The 21,485-nt window shown below is 39.0% G+C and overlaps 1 protein-coding gene across 2 annotated transcripts in view; it reads left to right on the top strand.

The window, feature by feature from the left end:
• The window catches only part of LOC132816788 (mitochondrial intermediate peptidase-like), a 159,914-nt gene that overhangs the window by 85,650 nt on the left and 52,779 nt on the right, over positions 1-21,485 (top strand). For both annotated transcript variants that reach the window (XM_060826736.1, XM_060826737.1), the window contains 4 exons: positions 14,462-14,615; positions 15,432-15,509; positions 16,891-17,095; positions 17,712-17,821. In XM_060826736.1, the coding sequence (XP_060682719.1) occupies positions 14,462-14,615; positions 15,432-15,509; positions 16,891-17,095; positions 17,712-17,821 (547 nt within the window). The remainder of the gene's footprint in view (positions 1-14,461; positions 14,616-15,431; positions 15,510-16,890; positions 17,096-17,711; positions 17,822-21,485) is intronic.

Raw genomic sequence — 21,485 nt, 5'->3', positions numbered from 1 at the left:
ATATTGTTAGCAATATTTTCAAAAAACTCTATAATAGGTGGGCAGCACAGTGGCACAGTGGTTAGCATTGCTGCCTCACAGCGCCTGAGACCCGGGTTCAATTCCCGACTCAGGCGACTGACTGTGTGGAGTTTGCACGTTCTCCCCGTGTCTGTGTGGGTTTCCTCCCACAGTCATAAAGATGTGCGGGTCAGGTGAATTGGCCTTGCTAAATTGCCCGTAGTGTTAGGTAGGGGGTAAATGTAGGGGTATGGGTGGGTTGTGCTTTGGCGGGTTGGTGTGGATTTGTTGGGCCGAAAGGCCTGTTTCCACACTGTAAGTAATCTAATCTAATCTAATCTAAGGTTCATCTGGAGTGGAACGGTGGCTCAGTGGTTAGCACTGCTACCTCACAATGCCAGGGACGCGGGTTCAGTTCCACCCTCAGCCAATTGTTTGTGTGGAATTTGTACATTGAATTAGAATTAGAATCCCTACAGTGTGGAAGCAGGCCCTTTGGCACAACAAGTCCACACCGGTCCTTCGAAGATTAATCCACCCAAACCTATTTCCCTCTGACTAATGCACCTAACACTCTAGGGAATCGAAACCCAATAGAATGTAGGGAATCTAAACACATTCCTGATGACTATGGGCAATTTAGCATGACCAGTTCACCCAACCCCCACACCTTTTGGATTTGGGAGGAAACCGGAGCATCCAGAGGAAACCCATGCAGACACTGGGAGAATGTGCAAACTCCACACACAGTCGCTCAAGGCTGGAATCGAACCCGGGTCCCTGGCGCTGAGAGACAGCAGTGTTAACCAGTAAGCCCAAATTTTATAATCTGCAGATTTTACAAATCTTAACTATTTATCCAATTTCCTTTTGGAATTTATCATTGAATCTGTTTGTGCCACCTCTTCAAATAGTAAATTCCAAATATTAAGCTCTGTACTTTTTAAAAATAGTTTTTTCCTCATGTCATTGCTTTTTATTTGCTGATTATCATAAATTTGAGTTCTCTGATTAATGATTCTTTTGCCACTGGAAACAGTTCCTCCTTATTTACTATATAAAAGTCTCATAATTTTGAAATCTGTATCCACATTTTTAAGTTTCCTTATTCTAAGGAAAACAGGTTCTCTGGTTCTGTGTTGTTCAACCTTTTCGTTTGGGTGACCACATTTCAATATTCCTCCCTGTCCCCTCCCTTCCAGGACATTGCCCCTTTCCCTCTCCGTGCTTTTCCCGCCCTTTCTGATACATTCCTGATTTGCCACATCCACCCCCATTTTGGAAGAGCCATGGCCTTGTAGATTATTATGTAACTTTCCTACGTTTGGATTTTGTCTGTTGATCAAGCCTACCTTAGTCTCTGTGTACCTGGTATTCCTCATCTAGCTACCATTCTGGTCAACTTCCCCTGCACCATCTGTCAGGTCTTGAAATCTTTGCTGAAGTGTAGCGCTCAAAATAGGACACACAACACACCAGACGAAGCTTAATAAATATCTTATAAATATTTAGAGTTGCCTCCTTATCTTTGTACTCTATACCTTTTTTGTAAAGCCAAAGATCCCACATGCTTTTTCAATAGTCTCTGAACTTTCTCATGTTTTATGTCATTCAAGCATTGTTCCATTCTTTATCAATGCTCCTTTCCCCAGGAGATCTATAATGGAAAACTGTGAGCTGGCCTAGATTGTTTTTTAAATTGTATGAAGACTTGAAAAATTAATAATCACAGAACACCAGGTTATAGTCCAACAGGTTTAATTGGAAGCACACTAGCTTTCGGAGCGACCCTCCTTCATCAGGTGATTTGACATTCCTTCATCAGGTGACAATCACCTGACGAAGGAGCGTCGCTCCGAAAGCTAGTGTGCTTCCAATTAAACCTGTTGGACTATAACCTGGTGTTGTGTGGTTTTTAACTTTGTACACCCCAGTCCAACACCAGCATCTCCAAATCATGAAAAATTAATGCTTTTTTATGTTAAAATGAAAGGACTTGCAGCGTGACCAAATAGAATTGCTTCTAATTATGAAAAGAATGGACCAAGGGTTGTTTTTTTTTTGAGATAAAACTGTGTGACATAGACATGAGATTAGCTAAGAGTTTCATGACAGAGAGCGAGATTGTTTTTTAAAACAGTTTGAGGCTGCTGCAAATACTATATCTGGAAAGAATTTTACCCCTCCAAAATAGGCAAGGTTCGCTTGGGTGGGATAGTAAAAATCAGAATCTGAATTCTAACCTACCCACTTCCATTTTAATGGAGGTGGGACAAAGATTGTCATGGTTCATTCCCTTTCTGCCACCTTTCAAGAAAGAATTTTGGAAAGAATTAGAACAGTTAAGGGATGACATGAGACTAAGACCAAAGCTTATGGCTAATGTACACCAAACCAAACTGGTTTGACTGAATGGAATTTTTTTTTGTAATTTATATAGAATAATTATAATATGTCAATTATACTTGGTCTATCTACTAAAAAAAATCCAATATTAGGATTGGGGTTATCATTACCTTCCATTGAGAATCTTTTACATGCAATCCTACGTCTTGTTTTTGGTCTAATCTCAAGCAAGCAAATCTAATCCTGGATTTTTATCCTTCAGATGGGAAAATAGATTTTTGCTTAGTCCAACAAAATCATCATGTTCTCAATGTGTAGTTAGTTCAAGCCTGAAATTCTCTTCAGTGAGTAGACTTCAAGGCAAAAGTTGGAATTTCCTGTGGGTTGATAACATGTGAATTATGAGAGGGATTTCTCTGATTCACTTGCTGTTGCCCTTTAGTATCGCAATGACAAATATCTCTAGAGGTTTTGATTTTTTTTTGTTTCAAGAATCCGTGAAACTGTTGAAGTACAGTTCACATCCTGTCATGGCAGCTTCTGAAATTGAATTTAATAAATAAATCTGGAATTAAAAGCTGGCCTTGGTAACAGGAAATGTGAAAGTATTGATTTTTGTGAAAACCCATCTTCTTTTAAAATGTCCATTAGGGAGGAAGTATGTCTGATCCAGCCTAAATATGATTCCAGTCCTACACCAATGTAGTTGATAGTTGGTTTCATAAGCCATTTCAGATAGCAGGTAATAGTGAGTCAACGGCTGCTCCAAAGAAAAATCAATAAAGATCGAAACCAGACTGATCACCTGACATTGACCTGGGCACTAGAAACAACAATGTACCTCCAGCCCTTTTGACCCTGCAAAGTCCTTCCTGCTAATATCTAGGCCTTGTGCTAAAATTGGTAGAGTACCAGCCTGCTGTAGTCATCCTTTATGGAATTCTGCTGTGTAGGCAACATCCAAAGCAGCTGCACTGCCACCACGAGTCCTGGATAGAACATGTTCCACCAAAGATGTTGGCACTGTGATATAGTGTTGGGAGCACATTGTCCTGGGAGTTCTTACTGTTGATTCAGAACTGCATGAAATAGCATGGCTTCAGGTCTAACATGGCAAGGAAATCTCTTGATGACTGTTTACCTTAGCTGGTGAATCTGTACTCTTCCATGTTGATTGGAAGAAGCACAGAGGATGGCAGGAATAGAATGCATTGTGGTTGGACGAATTCAATGTCCATCTCCAAGGCTTTATAGCACTACCATTGACCAATCTGTCAAAACCTAAAGGATAAGGCTTCTAAGCTGGGTCTGTGGTAGGTGGTGAAGCAATCAACAAAGGGAATAATTTACTTGACCTCCATCTTCTGGATTAGTGGTGCTGGCAGAGCACAGCAGTTCAGGCAGCATCCAAGGAGCAGTGAAATCGACGTTTCGGGCAAAAGCCCTTCATTAGGAATAAGGGCAGAAAGCCTGAAGCTTGGAGAGATAAGCTAAGTGGGTGGGGGTGGGGAGAATGTAGTATAGAATACAATAGGTGAGTGGGGAAGGGGATGAAGGTTATAGGTCAGGGAGGAGAGGGTGGAGTGGATAGGTGGAATAGAAAATAGGCAGGTAGGACAAGTCTGGACAAGTCATGGGGACAGTGCTGAGCTGGAAGTTTGGAACTAGGGTAAGGTGGGGGAAGGAAATGAGGAAATTGTTGAAGTCCACATTGATGCCCTGGGATTGCGTATTGCAGATGCATATAGCCATGATAATAAAGGAGGAATAATGACTGCACTGTCCTTGTGGATACATAGCCCTGCTTTCAAATTGTGGATGCTTTAAAGTACTCCATCATTACATTGCAACTGTGCCAATTGGAATAGATTTTGAACATATCTAACAATTCAATACCAGGCATCCATGAAGTGTTGTGAACCACCAGCATTAGCAGAATTGTATTCGGTCAGAGTCACAATGTCATGGCCTGGTATACGTCACAGTGTATTATTGCTGTCATGTTAGGTTATCGACTCTGATTCAGTCAATCGGGGCAGGAGGGCATGCCAGAAGCAAAACCAAGCATATCGAAAAATGAGGTCAGCCTAATGATGCTACACAACAGGACCACTTACATGCCAAACTATATTAGCAGCATGTGATAGAAAGAGCTGGGCAATCCAACAGTCAATAGGTCAGATCAAAGCTGTGTAGTCTGGTCACATCCAGCCATGAGGAGCAGTAGAAAATTAACTGAAGACAGATGCTCCAAAAATACCTCATACTTAATGGTGGGGATTGTAGCACATCAATGCAAAAGCTGAAGCTCTAGCATTTTCATCTGTCTTCAGCCAGAATTGTCTAATGGATGATCCATCTTGGCCTTCTGAGATCCAACATCTCAGATGCCAGTCCAGAACTGATTTAAATCACTGAATGTAAGCTAAAAAATCAACTAAGCCATTGTATGCTACAAAGTCTATGGTTCTAATGATATTCTGGTAATAGTACTGAAGACTTGTGCTCCTGAACTAGCACAATGTAACTGCACCAATGACCTCTACCCAACAAGATCGAAAATTCCCCATCTATATTCTTTCACAGAAAAAAGATAAATTTGACTCGTTAATTACCTATCCACCTACTCTCAGTTGTTAGGAAGCTGATACAAAAGTTGTTGATGATGCTATAAAATGGCACCTAGACAGCAATAACTTGCTCAATAATGCTTAGTTTGGGTTTCAGCAGTTTCACTAAGTTCCTGAACTCATTTGAACATAGTCAGAAAAGCTGAACTCGAGGTGACGTGAAAGTAACTGCTCCTGATACCAGTGTGGCATTTAATGAGTCCTAGGACAATTTGAGTCAATGGGAAGTTGAGGGTGGGGACATCTCCAATGATTGGAATCCTACTTATTGCAAAGGAAGGTCCTGTGATTGTTGAAAGTCCATCATCTCAGTTGTGCATCATCACTGCAGGATTCCTCAGGGTGAGGTCCAGCTGATTTATCATTGACCTTCCTTTCACTAAAATGTCAGAAGTGGGGATGTTTGCTGATTGCAAATATACTGAATCATTTGTAATTAGTCAAATACTGGAACAATGTATGTTCAAATGCAGCAAGAGCTGGACAGCATTCAGCCTTGGTCTGATAAGTATCAGAGCTGAAAATGTGTTGCTGGAAAAGCGCAGCAGGTCAGGCAGCATCTAAGGAACAGGAAATTCGACGTTTCGGGCATAAGCCCTTCATCAGGCTTATGCCCGAAACGTCAAATTTCCTGTTCCTTAGATGCTGCCTGACCTCCTGCGCTTTTCCAGCAACACATTTTCAGCTCTGATCTCCAGCATCTGCAGACCTCACTTTTTCCTCTGATAAGCATCAGGTAACATTCTTGCTGTACAAATGCCAGGCAATGACTATCTCAAATGGGAGAATTTAGTCACCTCCCCATGCCATTTATATCTTTATCGTTGCTAGATTTCCCATAATCTTGGGGATTATCATTCATCAGAAACTGAACTGATCCAGCCTTGTAAATACTGTGGTAGGTCAAAGAGTTCAAAAGCAGGTCAGATGCTGGGAAAGATGAGATGAGTGACCCAACTTTTGACTCCCCACAGCTTGCCAGTCAGAAGTCAGAAATCTGGTAGAATACCATCCACTTGCTTGGATGAGTGCAGCTTCAATGTTGGAGAAGATGCTATTCAGAACCTGTATGATTGACAGCAAGTTCACCACCTTAAACTTTTACTTCCACCACAGCTGATGTACGGTATGGCAATGCTCTACCATCTATCAGATGTAGTGCAGCAGTTCTTCAAGAAATCTTTGACACTCCCCATTTGTCCTTCACTGTCACTGGCTCAAAAACCTACAACTCCCTTTCCAGCAGCACAGTGGGTGTGACTGCATCACATGGACTGGTGTTTCAAGAAGGCAACTCAAAGGCAATTAGTGATAGACAATATCTATCGAAGTAGTTGGCAACTCCCACATCCCTTGAAAGAAAACAGTTTAAAAATATTCTAGATATTTTTCTGCCACGCCATTTCATTTTCCTCCATAAGTGTGACCAAAAATCACCACAAAAAGCAAGGTTTTTTTGAAATCAGAAAATACAATCTCCATAGAAACTGATTAAATTTAAAGGCAAATTCAAACTTGTAATTATTGGCCAAAAGATTGACTCAGCAGGATTTTTCTCATGATGATTGGTTAACAAATCGCCAAGAAAATGACTGCATAATCTATTTGTAGGCAGCTTAATATACAACTACTGATATTCCACCTCTATACTTATGGTATGTTTCTGTATTGTTGTTTCATGAGTATTGACTTTGAGTGACTGTATCTAGGCATGTTTTTCAGGGAGTTCTTTAAACCTCCACCATCAGGAAAATCTGAGATTTTGATTCTTTCCCCAGTCATATGTACACATATGTATCTGGCTTCTGCAAAAACATTCAGCTGTGGTGACTAGCAAGCCAAACAGCCTTTTTGTTCTGCTGACCACACTGAGTAGCTATTTCTATGATATTGTAATTGATTTGTAGAGAAGCCTGTAAACTGATTTCAAAACTGGCTTATTCTTTCACATGGCAAGATGAAATATGTTAACGTTGCATCTAGGTAGAAATGCCAGTAACCTATCCTTAATCTCAATTTCCTTTTAATCCTAGAAATAAATGGACTGTTTTACAGCACAACTATTTACAAACCTTATTGAGACTTTGAGAGACTCTGAATCTATTCATTGCACACCAGAAACTGTTGCCATTGTTTCCAAGTAAATACCTTACTCCTTTTTTGTAAGTAAACCAAACTAAGCTTTCCTTTGATCTCCATCAATCACTCACGCAGACTACAAAATAGCTCACATGATCTTGATTTCCTATACTTAGATCTATTATCCCCAATGATATTTTACAATTGAGAGGTTTAGAAGAAAACTAAGTGATTCCAAGTAAGATTGTTAAAATGGAAGTTTCTGATTCTGATTTTTAAAAATCTAATTTAAAAGTTGACAGTTTTGAGAAGAAATATTTGGCAAAATTCTTATTTGTTATAAAATATAACTGTCCGTTGCGCTGGGTATTTTTTGTTTGCCATACAGGTAGTTTTTCCAAAATGGCGTAGTTGCGTTCCCGTGCGATGCCATGTAACAGAAAATCGTGCAATTCAAATGATGGGGCCTATCGGAAAAACAGGGTTGGAGCAAACCACCAAAAATTCAAGTAAAAATTGAAACCCAAATAGTAGCTCAACTGTGCTATCGTTTGCGTTAGGCTAAGTGAATTTTGACCTGTTGTAAGGTACCATATTGTGCAATTCATCAGAATCTTCAACTGACTACTCTCGATTGGCAACTCTACCTCCTGGCTGTGCTATATTCTAGCCAGTCTTCTGATCCCATCTAATGGTAACATTGCACAAGTCAAATCCCAGAATGAAAACTGCCTTCATAAATCAAGGTCTGAATCTTAATTTCATTTGCTGTCAGTTTGAGAAGTTTTTTGGAGGGTTTCACATCATGATGCTTGGAGACATCTATCACCTATTTTACAAAACCAGTCTGATTTATTACCTACCCCACCCTTTGGTGCCCCCTTCATACATTCTAGCTCCATCATGCCATATGCCATTTCCGAAGCAACTCACCATTTCCTGGGATATCCCAGAATTGACCAAACATCTGTGGTACAGCACTATCTTTAAAAGATATTGTGCACCCAGACAAGAGATGTCAGTCTGCAGAGCCTGCATGGTTCTTGAATTTGGCAGGCAATGGAAATTGTCTCTTTTTCTGGGCAGGGACATTGAGATGCTGTTGATGGGGATAGGGTAAGGCAGGGGTAGTTGTCATTTCTCCCAGGCCAACGGAGAATTCCATTTACTGGAACTACACCAACCTAGATTAGGGTTACCATCCAGGGCAGTGCATTCTCAACCATCTGAAGGAATGCACTGAATGTAGGAAGAAGATTGATGATCATCTCCATTCTGCCAGTGAAAGTGCCACCATCTTTTCATTGATACCTCACACTCACTCTATCTCTGCTACTGTAACCACCATTTTCTGCAACATCATCCCCATGCACACTCAGCCTTGCTAACGTCTGACCCTGACTAACCCTGAATCCCTTCTGCACAGCCTACTCACCCCCTCAGGACATGTGCACCAAAGGTAGCAGTGTGCCACCCACCTTTCTCTCCCTCACCCACTCTGTGCAGAGTTTCCTGACTCTGACTACCCTGAGCAGCTGACTGACCATGTTCAAGCCCCTGAACTGTTTTTTTTTTGCAGTTGGTTACCATAGTGATTAGTCAGATTCATATGGGTCTGTAGATAATTTTTAACATCTGAACATATTTTTTTAACAGAGGGGAACAAACTCTTTAATACAAACAAAAAAGCCAAGTTTCAAAGTGCTCCTCAACACTTTTTTTTACGATTAATCAATTCCAGTGAAATTTCACTTTTATCTCCACTCTGAGTTTTTAAATTAACAGACTGCTCCCAGATTCTTGTCTCTACAGCCTGAGGACATTTTCATGATGCTTTTCCAAGTCCATTAGCACAAGGTTCTTCATGAGAGCGCACGAGCCCACTGATCACATGAAGCTGATGTAGAGTCCAGTCCTCCCCACACCGTGACACCTAGTGCCGGGATGTGAATTGTGTAACAGTGAACAGGAGTTTGCTTTATCAAAAAAAAATGGACAATTCACAAATCGCATTAATAAACGAGCATTATAGAAGAACTATCTATACTTAATCAGAAAACATGCTATTAAAATGGTTTTCTAACTGTTTCAATAAATCTTGCACAAGTATCCAAATAAGAATGTGAATTGTAGGTTTAACATGCTAATGTATGAATATATATTCAAAGCCGGTATGTAAGGGACGGCATACGTAATTGTAACAGAGAGTAGGTTTAAGTATTTGATGTCAATTCAAAGAAAGATTAGAAAACATATACAGTATGTGTCAGTATATGCCCTTGATGCATATAAATCCATTTGAACTTGGGCAATTTCAAAACTTACTAATGACTTACAAGTGTGAGATTTTGTAGCAGTGAGGAGAACTGTAAAAGAATTTTAAAAAAGTACATGATTAGAATATGCAAAAATGAAGAGGTTCTTTTGGTAATCCCTGGAAAGTGAGAGTGCTTTCAGATAAAGCCAAGAATGGATCATTAATGTTTATCTTCTAAGACAGAATATTGTAGAAGCATAACATTGGAGCAAAGAAATAATGATGTATTTATGCAAAACCATGTGCAGTTTTAGATGCCTGATGATCGAGTGAATGTTAAAAGTGTACCAGAGATTTAAATAATAGATTTGAAGAGAATCTTGACTAGCTGGAACCATTTCCTAAGAAAGTCTAAGGAAGTATTTCATGCAAATTTTTAAAATCATGACAAGTTTTGAAAGGATGAATAGAGAGAGGCAATTTCACAGAATCTTCAAACAATACAGCAAAAGAAGAGGCCACTTGGTTATCCTGCAGTTAATATGTCTACATTTACCAGCTGTAAACGTTATGCTCGTATTGGGCTAGGTGCGTCTGTAAATGTCTCTCCTCCTCACTAGTTAAGTAGTTCCTGACACACTGTCTATGCCGATGTACGAAAACAGCAAGGTAGTAGAAAGCATGAGGTATATTGAAGCATACTGAGAATGCTGTCCTGAAAATAGGAAAATAAAAGGCCATAAAAGGAAGAAAATAAACATAAGAATACTTGTAAAGAGATTAAAATTTGCAAATATTGGCTTAGTCTCACAGTCAGAGGGTAAACAAAATAGCTGCAGTTTTGAAGAAAATGAAGGCAAAAGTAAAAGAGTTATCCAAAGAAAACAATAGTCAATAATAAAACTAGAGTTTTCAGGTGAAAATTAGCTGTATCTTCGGTTTGTACTGAGCACAATTCTAGCAAAGCAGGTGGCCAGAAACTGAAATATTCATTTGAAATTGGTGTTAAATTGCATTAGTGAGCCACAGACTGGTTAACAGCATACTTAAGGTGTAGTAAAATAGTTACTCATTTGCTATGTCACGCAGCTTGTATGAACTAACACTGATCAAGATTTCAGACCACCAGTCGTGTTTTTCTGGTGCAGTGGTAAGGTCCCTGCCTCTAGATCTGATTCAAGTCCCACATACCTCAGAAGTATATCATAACATTGTCCAAGCAGGTTGATTAACGATACTTTTCAGACTACCAGTGTGCAATAATTCCTGCAGCAAAAACACGACGCAACTAATTATTGCAAATTTATGAGAACTAATGTATTCGTTTCTGCTCTAGATTTTTCTTATTAAGAATGTATTAACAATAATGAGACTTTGGCCAGATCCAATAAAACAATTTGGCTATTGCTAGGTCTCTGTTTCACATCATCAGCATATTTTATTTGTTGATAAGGATCAAGGTTGAACTAGAATTCAAGGATGTGGCATACCACTTGTGTAAAAAGTAGAGAACAGAAGAACCTAAGAAGAGGTTGAGAGAGTTGAAAAAAATTAACTTGAGAAAAAGTTCTCAAAAAATTGAAAGCTCTAAAATATCTCAGTAAAATACATCCTAAATGATATTAACTATAATTATTAGAGATGAAGGTTGAGCTCTGAGAAGAGTCGTCAGTGAGCTAATTGAATATAAATGGAAATTGGCAGGGAAACGTAACAGTTACCGAGAGAAGATATTGAGGAGAGACATACTGAAATGGTTAATGGTAACATGAGCAATCTCACAATAAATTAAACAAAAATGCTGAAGATGTTCAGCTGAAACAAATCAAAATTCCAGGCCCAGACAAGAAACATCCAAGGATCCTGATAATTATAGACCCGTTAGTTTAACATCTGTAGTAGGGATAATTATGGAATCTTTAATTATGGATGAAATTACAAAGTAACTAGGTAAAGTCATAATATTTAGAAGCAGCTAACTTGGATTTCAGAAAGGAGGATTATGTGACAAATTTGATTGAGTTCTTTCAAAAGATGATTGGTTTAATAGATTTTGGGTATTAATATAATGGAATGCTGTGTTCATTGTAGCACCAGATAATACCTGCAAGGGCTACAGAAGTTCCTTTTATTGATGCTATTAAAGAAATGTGTATGGGTTGCACAAGCCCTTGGGGCTGTCTACCCTGAGACAATCAACATGATCTCTATAATACGACTTTGAAGCTACATGAACACTCTTTTATGGTCTTTAAAAAAGCCTTTGGCAGAGTACTATATGGGATTTATTAGAGTAGGTTGAGGGCTTGTGTAATTATAATGGTAGAAGTTAGATTTAAATTGGTTAAGAGAGAGGGAACCAGTTGAAGGTGAATAACAGTAGATACCAGAATTGTCAGGGTTTTCCTCTGGAGCTATTTCTGTTTGCTCTGTCACTGATTTGGATATAGGGATAAAAACGTGTGTACATTTGCACATAATTTTGAAATGCAAAGTATAGTGAGTATTTATGAAGATCACAAGAAGCTGCAAGGCAATGATAACAAAATGGCAGAATGGGCATTAAAGTGACAGGTGGAATTCAACACAATAGTGTAAGTTTTTTTTGGTTTAAAAAATTGTGTTCTCAACGGGGGAATGTTTGATGTGAAAGAACACTGAGATTTAGGCATTTTGGTTCACAAGATTAAAAAGCAACACCAGAATTAAATAAAACCAAAAAAAGCTAATTAAATGCTTTGTTTTATGAAAGGCATAAATTATAATAGTCAAATTATCATATCGAATCTGTTGCAAGTTAAACAATGTTTGAGTTCCATCCTTTAAGAAGGATTTTGAGGAAATGCAGACTGTATAGTGAGATTTACAAGGATGCTACCTGATATGAGGACTTTGTGGCGGTATAAGGGCTGAGGGAGACTTTGGTGTGATACAATAATTGCTTTTCTCGAGCTCACATAGACGATGACTCTTTTCCACAAGATCAAAATGATTCTAGTTCTAGGGGGAGCAATACTTCCATTTCTGCGTAAAAGCTGCAAGAAAGCAGCATATTATCTTGCCCAAAAAATTCGCTCAGAGAACCATTAAGTAGTTATTCATTATCACCAAGCTGCAGAAGCTTCTTATAACCCCTACTCAAAGAAGTCAAGCTATGCTCATTGATTACCTCTCTGGTTTATTGTCTAGGTTACAATGGTACATCCTCGACTCCATTCCTACAATGGTCAGCAATTTGAGCAAGATTTTTGGTGCTCTCTGTTTAAATATGTTAATCTGTGCTAGCATTAACTATTTGTGATCCTAAATTGTATCTGAAAATTCCTTGCAATAAACAGCTAAACTTCCTAAGCACTTACTGTGTCTGCTTGCTAACATTTTTGTAATACATGTAGCAGTGCAACATATCCCTCCGTATCTCAAAGTTTTTCAATTTCTGTCCATTTAAATAAGTTGCTGCTTTTCTAATCTTCCTGCCAAAGTGGACACACTCACATTTTCCCACATTATACTCCATCAGCCTGAGAACTCTCTGGTGGATCTGGCCTGTTAATGGAATAAGGCATACTAAGGGATACTCATGTTATACTCTGAGACGTTGTTTGTAAGGATTGATTCTGAGTGTATGATGATGTGGACTGTTGCTTGACTTCTCTGTGGGGCTGTTCTCCCAATTTTGGCACTTGGCCCCAAATATTGGTTAGGAGGTCTTTGCTTCACTGACAGGGCTATGTGTGTTGCTGTTTTTTCTGGTGGTCATTCTTGTTTCATTTCTTTGTTTATATGTTGTAACATTTTAATACAACTGTGTGACTTCCTACGGCAATTAAAAATCAAGGATCTGAAGTCACACTTAGGTTAAATTAAGTTGGAAGATTTCCTCCTCAGAAGAACTTTAGTGAACCAGATGGGTTTTTCATAATGCTCAACAGTGGTTGGATGGTCACCATTAGATCAGCATTTAATTACAGATTTTTATTGAATTCAGATTTCACATCTGCCATTGTAGTATTCAAATTCATGTCCCAGAAAACATTAGTCTGGGTTCTGGATTACCACCTCAGTGACATTACAAGAGTTGCAAGGAATATCCCACTGTATAAATCTGCGGTAGAGAAAACCTACATTTTTGTTGTGGGTTAAAAGGAGCTCATACAGATTCTACCTAACCACACAATAATAAGTGAAATCCTTTTCTTGAATGGTCCCTTCTGATTGGTCTTCACCCAGTGTTAAAGTGACAATGGCCTTCTTTGTTGAGGTCAGAGTCGAAATTGCTGTGCAATTCTGATCACCACACTGTAGGAAGGAAGTGATTGTGCTGGTTGGGATGCAGAGATTTACCAGGATATTGCCTCGGATGGAATGCTTTCGCTATGAGGAGAGGCAGATTTTTTTTTTATTTCAAAATATACTTTATTCATAAAATAAATCTTTGATACCTGTACAATTTGTCATGTCGTTCATAGACATATACATTGCAATAAATCGCTATGGGGAGAGGCAGATAACCTTGTGCTGTTTGAAGCATAAAGGTTGAGGGGGTCTTTATTGAGGTTTGTAAGAAGAGTAGACAGAAAGCAGCTGTTCCCCTTTTAATGGAAGTGTCAGTAGCAAGGGGGTACACTCTTAAAGTGGAATGCAGGAGGCTTAGGGGATTTGAAGAAAAGCTTTTTTCACCCAGAGAATAATGGGGATCTGGAGTACGCTCCCTGGGGCATGTAATTGAGGCAGGTAACCCCACAACCTTTATAAATGACTTGGATGAGTACTTGAAATGCTATAGGTCCAATGCTGGGCGATGGGACTTGTGTAAATTGAGGTTAGTTTTGGCAATACAGATGTTCTGTTAAGTGTTTAAAAAAACATTGTTATCTTTCTTTTTCAATTTCCATTGTGTACTTTTGCTGAAGCCATTTAATGGATTTAATTCGGCAGTTTTGTCCTGTTAGCAAAGAAAGAATGTCCAATTACTTCTTTCCTTTCATTCTATGTAAGGCAAATTATCATATGTTTCATATTTGGCATCAGGAATCACACAATATATATTTGTATCTAATATAAGGTTTCTGTCACTGCTTACAACAAGTGAGACAATCTGCGTTTTTGAAAAATTAGATTCTAATGCTGTTATTGGTTGAATTTTCAGGTTTAATATAGAGCCAGGCCTGTATAGCCCATTTTTTTCTTTGGGAGCCTGTATGGATGGTTTGAATCTGCTTTTCACCCGGTTGTTTGGTGTCTCACTATGTGTAGAAGAGCCAGAGAAAGGGGAAGTCTGGTCCGATGATATCCGAAAACTGGTGAGTTAATTTTAAAGTATTCAAATTGTCGTAAATTCTGAGTGTGAAAATCAAAAACGGAAAGTGCTGAAGAAAGTCAGCAAATTTGACAGCACCTGGAGGAAGAAGTATAATTAAAACTTCAAGATCAGTATAGCTCTTCAGAAGAATTCAGAGAAGAATCCTACTGAACTTGAAATGTCAACTCTATTTCCCTCGCTACAGATGCTACCTAGCCTGCTGAGTTTCTTCAAGTTCTGTTTTTATTTTATGTTTCCAGCATCCACAGTATTTTGTTTTTATCCTAGTTTAAGTAGTCACCCATCTTATGAGATTTATGTTCTTGTTATTATCCTAAGCCCTGTTGAAATTCAGATGAGATTTCAAAATTGAAGAACTTCCAATGAAGTCTAGATATCCATTGCACTTAATCTAGATGAACTTTTAAAAGTTAGCATCATTTGGTTTTCATTCTTGTTTTGTGGTGTTGAGTTGTATAAAGGGTATCAGGAAGTACAGCGCTCAAAGTTAAGGGGCAGCAGAAACTTGTTGGCCCTAACGTAGAATGAAGTGGAGGAGTAAGTGATTCATATGATAGAGATTCTTCTTGGTATAGCCTTCTTTGTGCTTGAGTGTTTTCGCAAAAAGTAATGAATTGCCTGAAATCAAATTAATGATTTATTTCTTTGCAGTGCTCCAATTTCCCAATGTATTTGGATCAGAAAATGCAAAGAACACCTCCTTTGAATAGCATATGATATTGATCTCTGGTGAAAATTGATTCTTTGTAATAAACTGCTCTAATGTGAATGATCAACTTGTGTCCTTCTTTGTTAGGCTGTGGTTGATGAAACTGATGGACTTGTAGGATACATTTACTGCGATTTCTTCTATAGATCTGACAAACCTAATCAGGTATATTCTCATTTACAAGCCTCCTTAATCTTACCAAACCTTTTGGTGTGATAATTAAATAAAATGTTGGAAATGCTTAGTAAGTCAGGCAGCCTCAGTGGGTAGAAAAAGTGTAGTGATTTCACTCGTGACCTGAAACTCTAATTCAATTCCTTTCCACAGATGCTGCCTTATTTGATGAATATTTTCAGCACTGTTTATTTTCATTTCCCACATCCTCTCTTTCACCTTTCCAACCTCGCTCATCCATTCACTCAGTTCAAGGGCGATTAGTGATTGGTAACAAATATTGGCTTTATCAGCGATGCCCACGTCCCATTAACAAAATAAAAAAAAGCTCTCAGTTACAACCAAGTAACCTTTTCATAATTTGCATTGTATACTTCAATTGTGTGGTTGCTGGGAAATCACAGCATGTTCGAATGCACTGATGTGGACCACTTCTTCAAACAGCATTCCAAGGAGACAGGAAAATAAATAGTAATTAATCACAATGGCTCCCCTTTTTGATGCTGATTAATCAATTTTGCTGGTTTATTTGTCCATCTTCCTGTCTTGTACCCCAAGAAAGATTTGTTTTGAAGGACTTTTTTTTTCAAGTATTGGGTTTTGCATTTTGAAAAACAGCACATTCTGTAGGAGAAGCTAAAATTTACTTTCATGACTCTAGGCCTTTATTCTAGCTTGTCCTTGCAAATGTTGAAGGTCAAACAGGTGGAGCTGAAAATAAAAACTGAATTAAAAGTAGTCATGTCTTTCACTAGACAGCTATGTATCCTCATAAAGAAATGAACAAATCAGAACTGCATTTTTTTGTACTTTCTTCATAATGCTTTACTTCATGAGAAATCTAACTGATTTAAATTTGCTGTTATTTAAATGTGATTATTTTATAAATTACAAATATTACCACCTAATACTAGTGTTTGAGCAGTAAAAGATTTCTGCTTTTGGGGAACAAATTTAAAAATGTGTTCTAAAAATGGATACATGTGAACCATACTGGTGAAATTTATTTTGTAAAAAATTATACTCTAACTTATGTCATAATCATCAACCCTCACCAATGAAATGTGTCTGTGTGGGTTTCCTCTGGGTGCTCCGGTTTCTTCCCACAATCCAAAGGTGTGTAGAATAGGTGAATTGGTGTTCAGGGATGTATAGGTTAGGTACATTAGTCACGGATTAAATGTAGGGGAATGGGTCTAGGTGGGTTACTCCTTGGAGGGCTGATGTGGAATTGTTGGATCGAAGGGCCTGTTTCCATACTGTAGGGATTCTGTATGTCTTAGATATGGTTTCAGTAGTGACAGTTTATTGATATGAGATCCTGTGAAGCATGAAAACAATATTGAGCAAAATTGTTCTTCATCCTCCTCAGGACTGTCACTTTACAATCCGGGGTGGCCGATCATTGGAGAATGGGGAGTACCAGCTTCCTGTTGTAGTTTTGATGCTCAGTCTGCCTCATCCAACAGCATCCTCTCCAACGCTTCTAACTCCTGGAATGATGGAGAATCTCTTTCATGAAATGGGTCATGCCATGCATTCCATGCTAGGCAGAACTAGATACCAACATGTAACAGGTAGGTGACTACTGACCAGAATGGAAAATGTTCCATTTCAGTGCATGATTACTTTGTTATGTTTAGTTGTTCTGGAGTAATGTGTGCAGTTTTAATTGCCTTATGAGAGAGATGTTTTAAATGCATTAGAGGCAATTCAGATAAGGTTCACTCTAATGACGTGGAGGCATTAATTTATGAGGGAAAGTTGGACAGATTGGGCCTGGATCTGCTGGAGTTAGGAAGAGTAAGAATTGACCTTATTGAGCAATATAAAAGTCTTGAGGGACCTGAAAGGATGCTTTCCCTGTGGAAAAGCCTAGAACTAGGGTCATAGTTGTAAAAATTCAGTGTGTTCCAATCAAGACTGAGATGAGGGAAAATTCTTTTCCCAGAGATTGGAGAAGGAGGTGTCACTGATTATATTTAGAAGATAATTAGATAGATTCTTAATTAACAAAGGATCCAGTGGTTATTGGCATAGATGGATATGTGGTGTTGAAGCCATAATCAGATTAGCCGTTATCTTATCGATTGATAGAGCAGGCTTAAGGAGTCAAATGAACTTTATTTTTTCCTAATTTTAATGTCCTCAAACCAAATTTCCTGTGAAAAACTGTGTTTTTCTCTTTTTCAGGTACAAGATGTCCGACAGATTTTGCAGAAGTACCTTCAATTTTGATGGAATACTTTGCCAATGATTATCGTGTGGTGAGGCAGTTTGCAAGGCATTACCAGACAGGACAGGTATAAAAATTAGTGAATTTGCTTACTACTCTAACACCTCCATTAATAGTCCATGAAAAATAATGAAAGAAAAGCCTCATGAAATTGATTACCTGCCAGTGATCTCATTCAAGTAATCATTGTCACAATCAATAACAGCCTTGCTATGAGCAGTATTTTATTTATACCTTGTATTATGGAATTTGAGAGATGGCTTGTTTTCTTTTCCATCTGTGGTATAAACTTGGTGAAATCATGATGCACATATTTAGGTTTAATTCTTTAGTATGTTGGGGTTCTGAAAACTGCAATTGTACTCTACTTGTGGCCTGAAAGGGATATTTTAGAAAATTATCACCAGTTGTACTCTGAACCCTGTAATCTGAAATACTGTCATATTCTAGCTGACTTTATTTATTTGTATCCACGCTTTCATGATTTTTAAATACTACATATATGCACTCAAATATTTGTATTGTGTTTTTCTCTCAAATGTATTGTTTCACTTGTCACCACATTACATTTCATTTGCCACCAGTAATATGTATGTGCCTCTGAAATCTTTTGTAGCCATGTTCACTGTTGGCCAAACTTTGTACTTTTGTCTTTTCAAGCTTATGGTCACTATACCAAAGTTCAAATCAGCTTGTACACCAAAGGCAGCTACCCTGACCCTCTGCCAAAAATTGCGCTAGTTCAGGGACAGTAATGTAATGCAAGAGGTTTTGGTGTCCTGTTACAGTGTGTTTTTTTTCCATTATTCAAACATGGGATATGGGCATTGCTGGTTAGGACCTCTAATTGATCCAGTGAAGCTGGTAGCAAGCTGTCTTCCTGAAGTACTGCAGTCCTTGGAATGTACAGACATGTACTGTATGGTTGGGAAAGGAGTTCCAGAAATTTGAGAGAACCACAATATATTTCCAAGTCAATGTGGTGAGTAACTCGAAGGAGAACCTACAAATGGTGGTTTTCCCATGCTTCTGTTACTCTCTTCTTTCTAGGTGATAGAGATCATGGATTTAGAAAGTGCTGAAGAGCCTTGGTGGATGCTACCACTGTGTGTTGATGGTGAAGGTAGTGAATATTCAAGCTGATAACTGATAACCAGCTCATCAAGCTGGTTGCTTTCTCCTGGATGTGCTGCTTGAGTGTTTTTTTGGAACTGCACCTTCCAGTGAGTTGGAGACAGTATTTCATCACATTCCTAGCTTTTGCATTGCAGATGCAACAGAAGTGAATTGCTCGCCACAGAATTTCTAACCTCTGACCTACGTTTTTAACAACTATATTTATATGGCCAGTCCCATTCAGTTTAGTAATCAACCACAAGATGTTGATATTGGAGTATTTGGTGACAGTAATGCCATTGAAAGTCAAGGGGCGATTGTAAGATTGGCTGTTGTTGGAGATGGTCATTGTGGGGTACTTGTGTGGTATGAATATTGCTTGCCATTTATCAGTCAAGATCAGGTCTTGCTGCATTTAGAAATGGACTGTTTCAGTGTCTGAAGAGTAGTGAATGTTGTTGAACATTATGTAATCATCAGTGAACAGCCCCATTTCTGGTGTTATGATGGAGGGAAGGGTGAAGCAGGTGAGGATAGCTTTGTCAAGGACACTACTGTGAGGAGCTTCTGTAGTGATATCCTGGGAATGACATTATTAACCTCCAACAACCACAACAATCTTCTTTCCTATTAGCTGTGACTCCAAATAGTGGAAAGCGTTCCTACTGATTCTCATTATGTCTAGTTTTGTTAGGAAGTCTTGATTGTATACTTATTTAAATGTGGCCTTTATGTCAAGGGTATTCTATTTCACAGCACCTCTGTATTTCAGTCTTTTGTCCATGTTTAGACTAAGGCTTTTAATGAGTTCAGGTGTCAGATGGCCCTGGCAGAACTCAAAGTGAGCATTGGTGAATGGGCTATTCTCCTGCAAGTGCTGCTTGAAAGTATGTAAAAGTGGAAAGAACTGTTGATGCTGCAAATCAGAAACAAAAACAGAAGTTGGTGGAAAAGCTTAGCAGGTCTGGCAGTATCTGTGGAGAGAAACCAGAGTTAACATTTCATGACGAGTGACCCTTTCTCAGAATTTGACCCGAAATGTTAACTCTGATTTCCCTCAGTGACTTCGCTGATCAAGAACATATTAAAGAGGCAGTACTTGGCCAATTGGATCCATCTTTCTTTTTCTGGTTGGGATGTACTTAGACCATTTTCCTTTTACTTAGTATAGTATAGATTTCCCCAAGAATTGGTATTCTTGCAAATTGTCCCGATGCATGTAAAATAAAAAGCTCGGGCAAAATGTCTCTCCTGTTAGCAACATGACTACTTGTTTTGCATTTCTCACTTCATTTCACGATTTGATTCTTAATTATTTCTTAGATGTTATTGTTCTGTCCAGCAATGACACGTGGAAATTAACTATTGTCCTTGTAACATAGATTGTGTATTGTAAACATTGCAGAATCTTTGATAGTTTCTGTGCGGTTATTGTCAGTTCGAGTGCAGTCGTCATCAGTTTCAGTGTCTGCGTAGAAGTCCATTGCTGTAGTAATGGCCGCTAATCGCTCTTCCTGAGAAGGATAATTACTGCAGCCCTGGCTATTATCACTGTGTTGAGTCCATATCAAACTGTTATCATTTCTATCAAAAGTTTTAGCTGGACCCAAACACTTCAGCGGGCAGTATATGTGTATTCTCTCCCCCACTTGCCTTAAACTAATCAACTAGGTTGTGAGTACCTGTGTTGGCATCCTGGTGGCCCTAGGCAGTATCTATATTTGCTTTGCTGTTTCTATCCATTTTCTAGTCCAGCAGCCATCTTGTGTGTCAAGTGGCCAACTTATGGCTCAGTGGCCATCTTGTGTATCTGTGTGCATAGTGTCACCCTGCCCAATGCCATCTCCCACTTCACTCCCCCCCTTTGTGATAAAGGGGGCGACTTCGGAGATCTCCTGCAGACCGCCCAATTCACATGTAGAGGTAGGTCATCTCTCAGAGCTCCTCCTCCTGAGAGGTCTCATGGAGTGCCAGTTTTGTTGGGGGCTCATCTGTGGCGACACTCGCTGCATGCAGTTCCCGTCAGTAGCACCTTACAGCAGAGCTTTAAACACCCGAGGCCCACACAGAATGCCAGCTTGAGTGCAATGAGGAGAAATACCCCAAGTGCCAAACAGGGTCCCCAATTTAACCAGCTGTCTGTAATTGCGGCTCCTGTCGAAAATGATCTAGCTGGTCTCGTATATTCTTAACGGCATCTGTAATGTTACAAGAGTCATCAATAAGATGGGTGATTCCGGATCAGTAGTGCTGGAAGAGCACAGCAGTTCAGGCAGCATCCAACGAGCTGTTCGTTGGATGCTGCCTGAACTGCTGTGCTCTTCCAGCACCACTGATCCAGAATCTGGTTTCCAGCATCTGCAGTCATTATTTTTACCAATAAGATGGGTGATACAATTGTCACCAAGAATTGTACAAACTCCCCCTTACTGTTGCTAATTGATAATCCACCTTGTAACTGTCTGCTGTATGTAGAATCTGAGTTCAGCCAACTCTGTATTAATCACTTCGAGAGAGTTTTGAGGTATAATTGCTGAAGATAGTCAGACCACATACAAGGTTTCGGTTTTTAGCACTGACAATCCATGCTGTGTCCCCCAAAGATAGAGATCAAA

This window comes from Hemiscyllium ocellatum, chromosome 6, assembly GCF_020745735.1.
Source record: "Hemiscyllium ocellatum isolate sHemOce1 chromosome 6, sHemOce1.pat.X.cur, whole genome shotgun sequence".
NCBI classification, from domain to species: Eukaryota; Metazoa; Chordata; class Chondrichthyes; order Orectolobiformes; family Hemiscylliidae; genus Hemiscyllium; species Hemiscyllium ocellatum.
The sequence above is the reverse complement of the archived record's forward strand: the minus strand, read 5'-3'. Positions and strand labels throughout refer to the sequence as shown.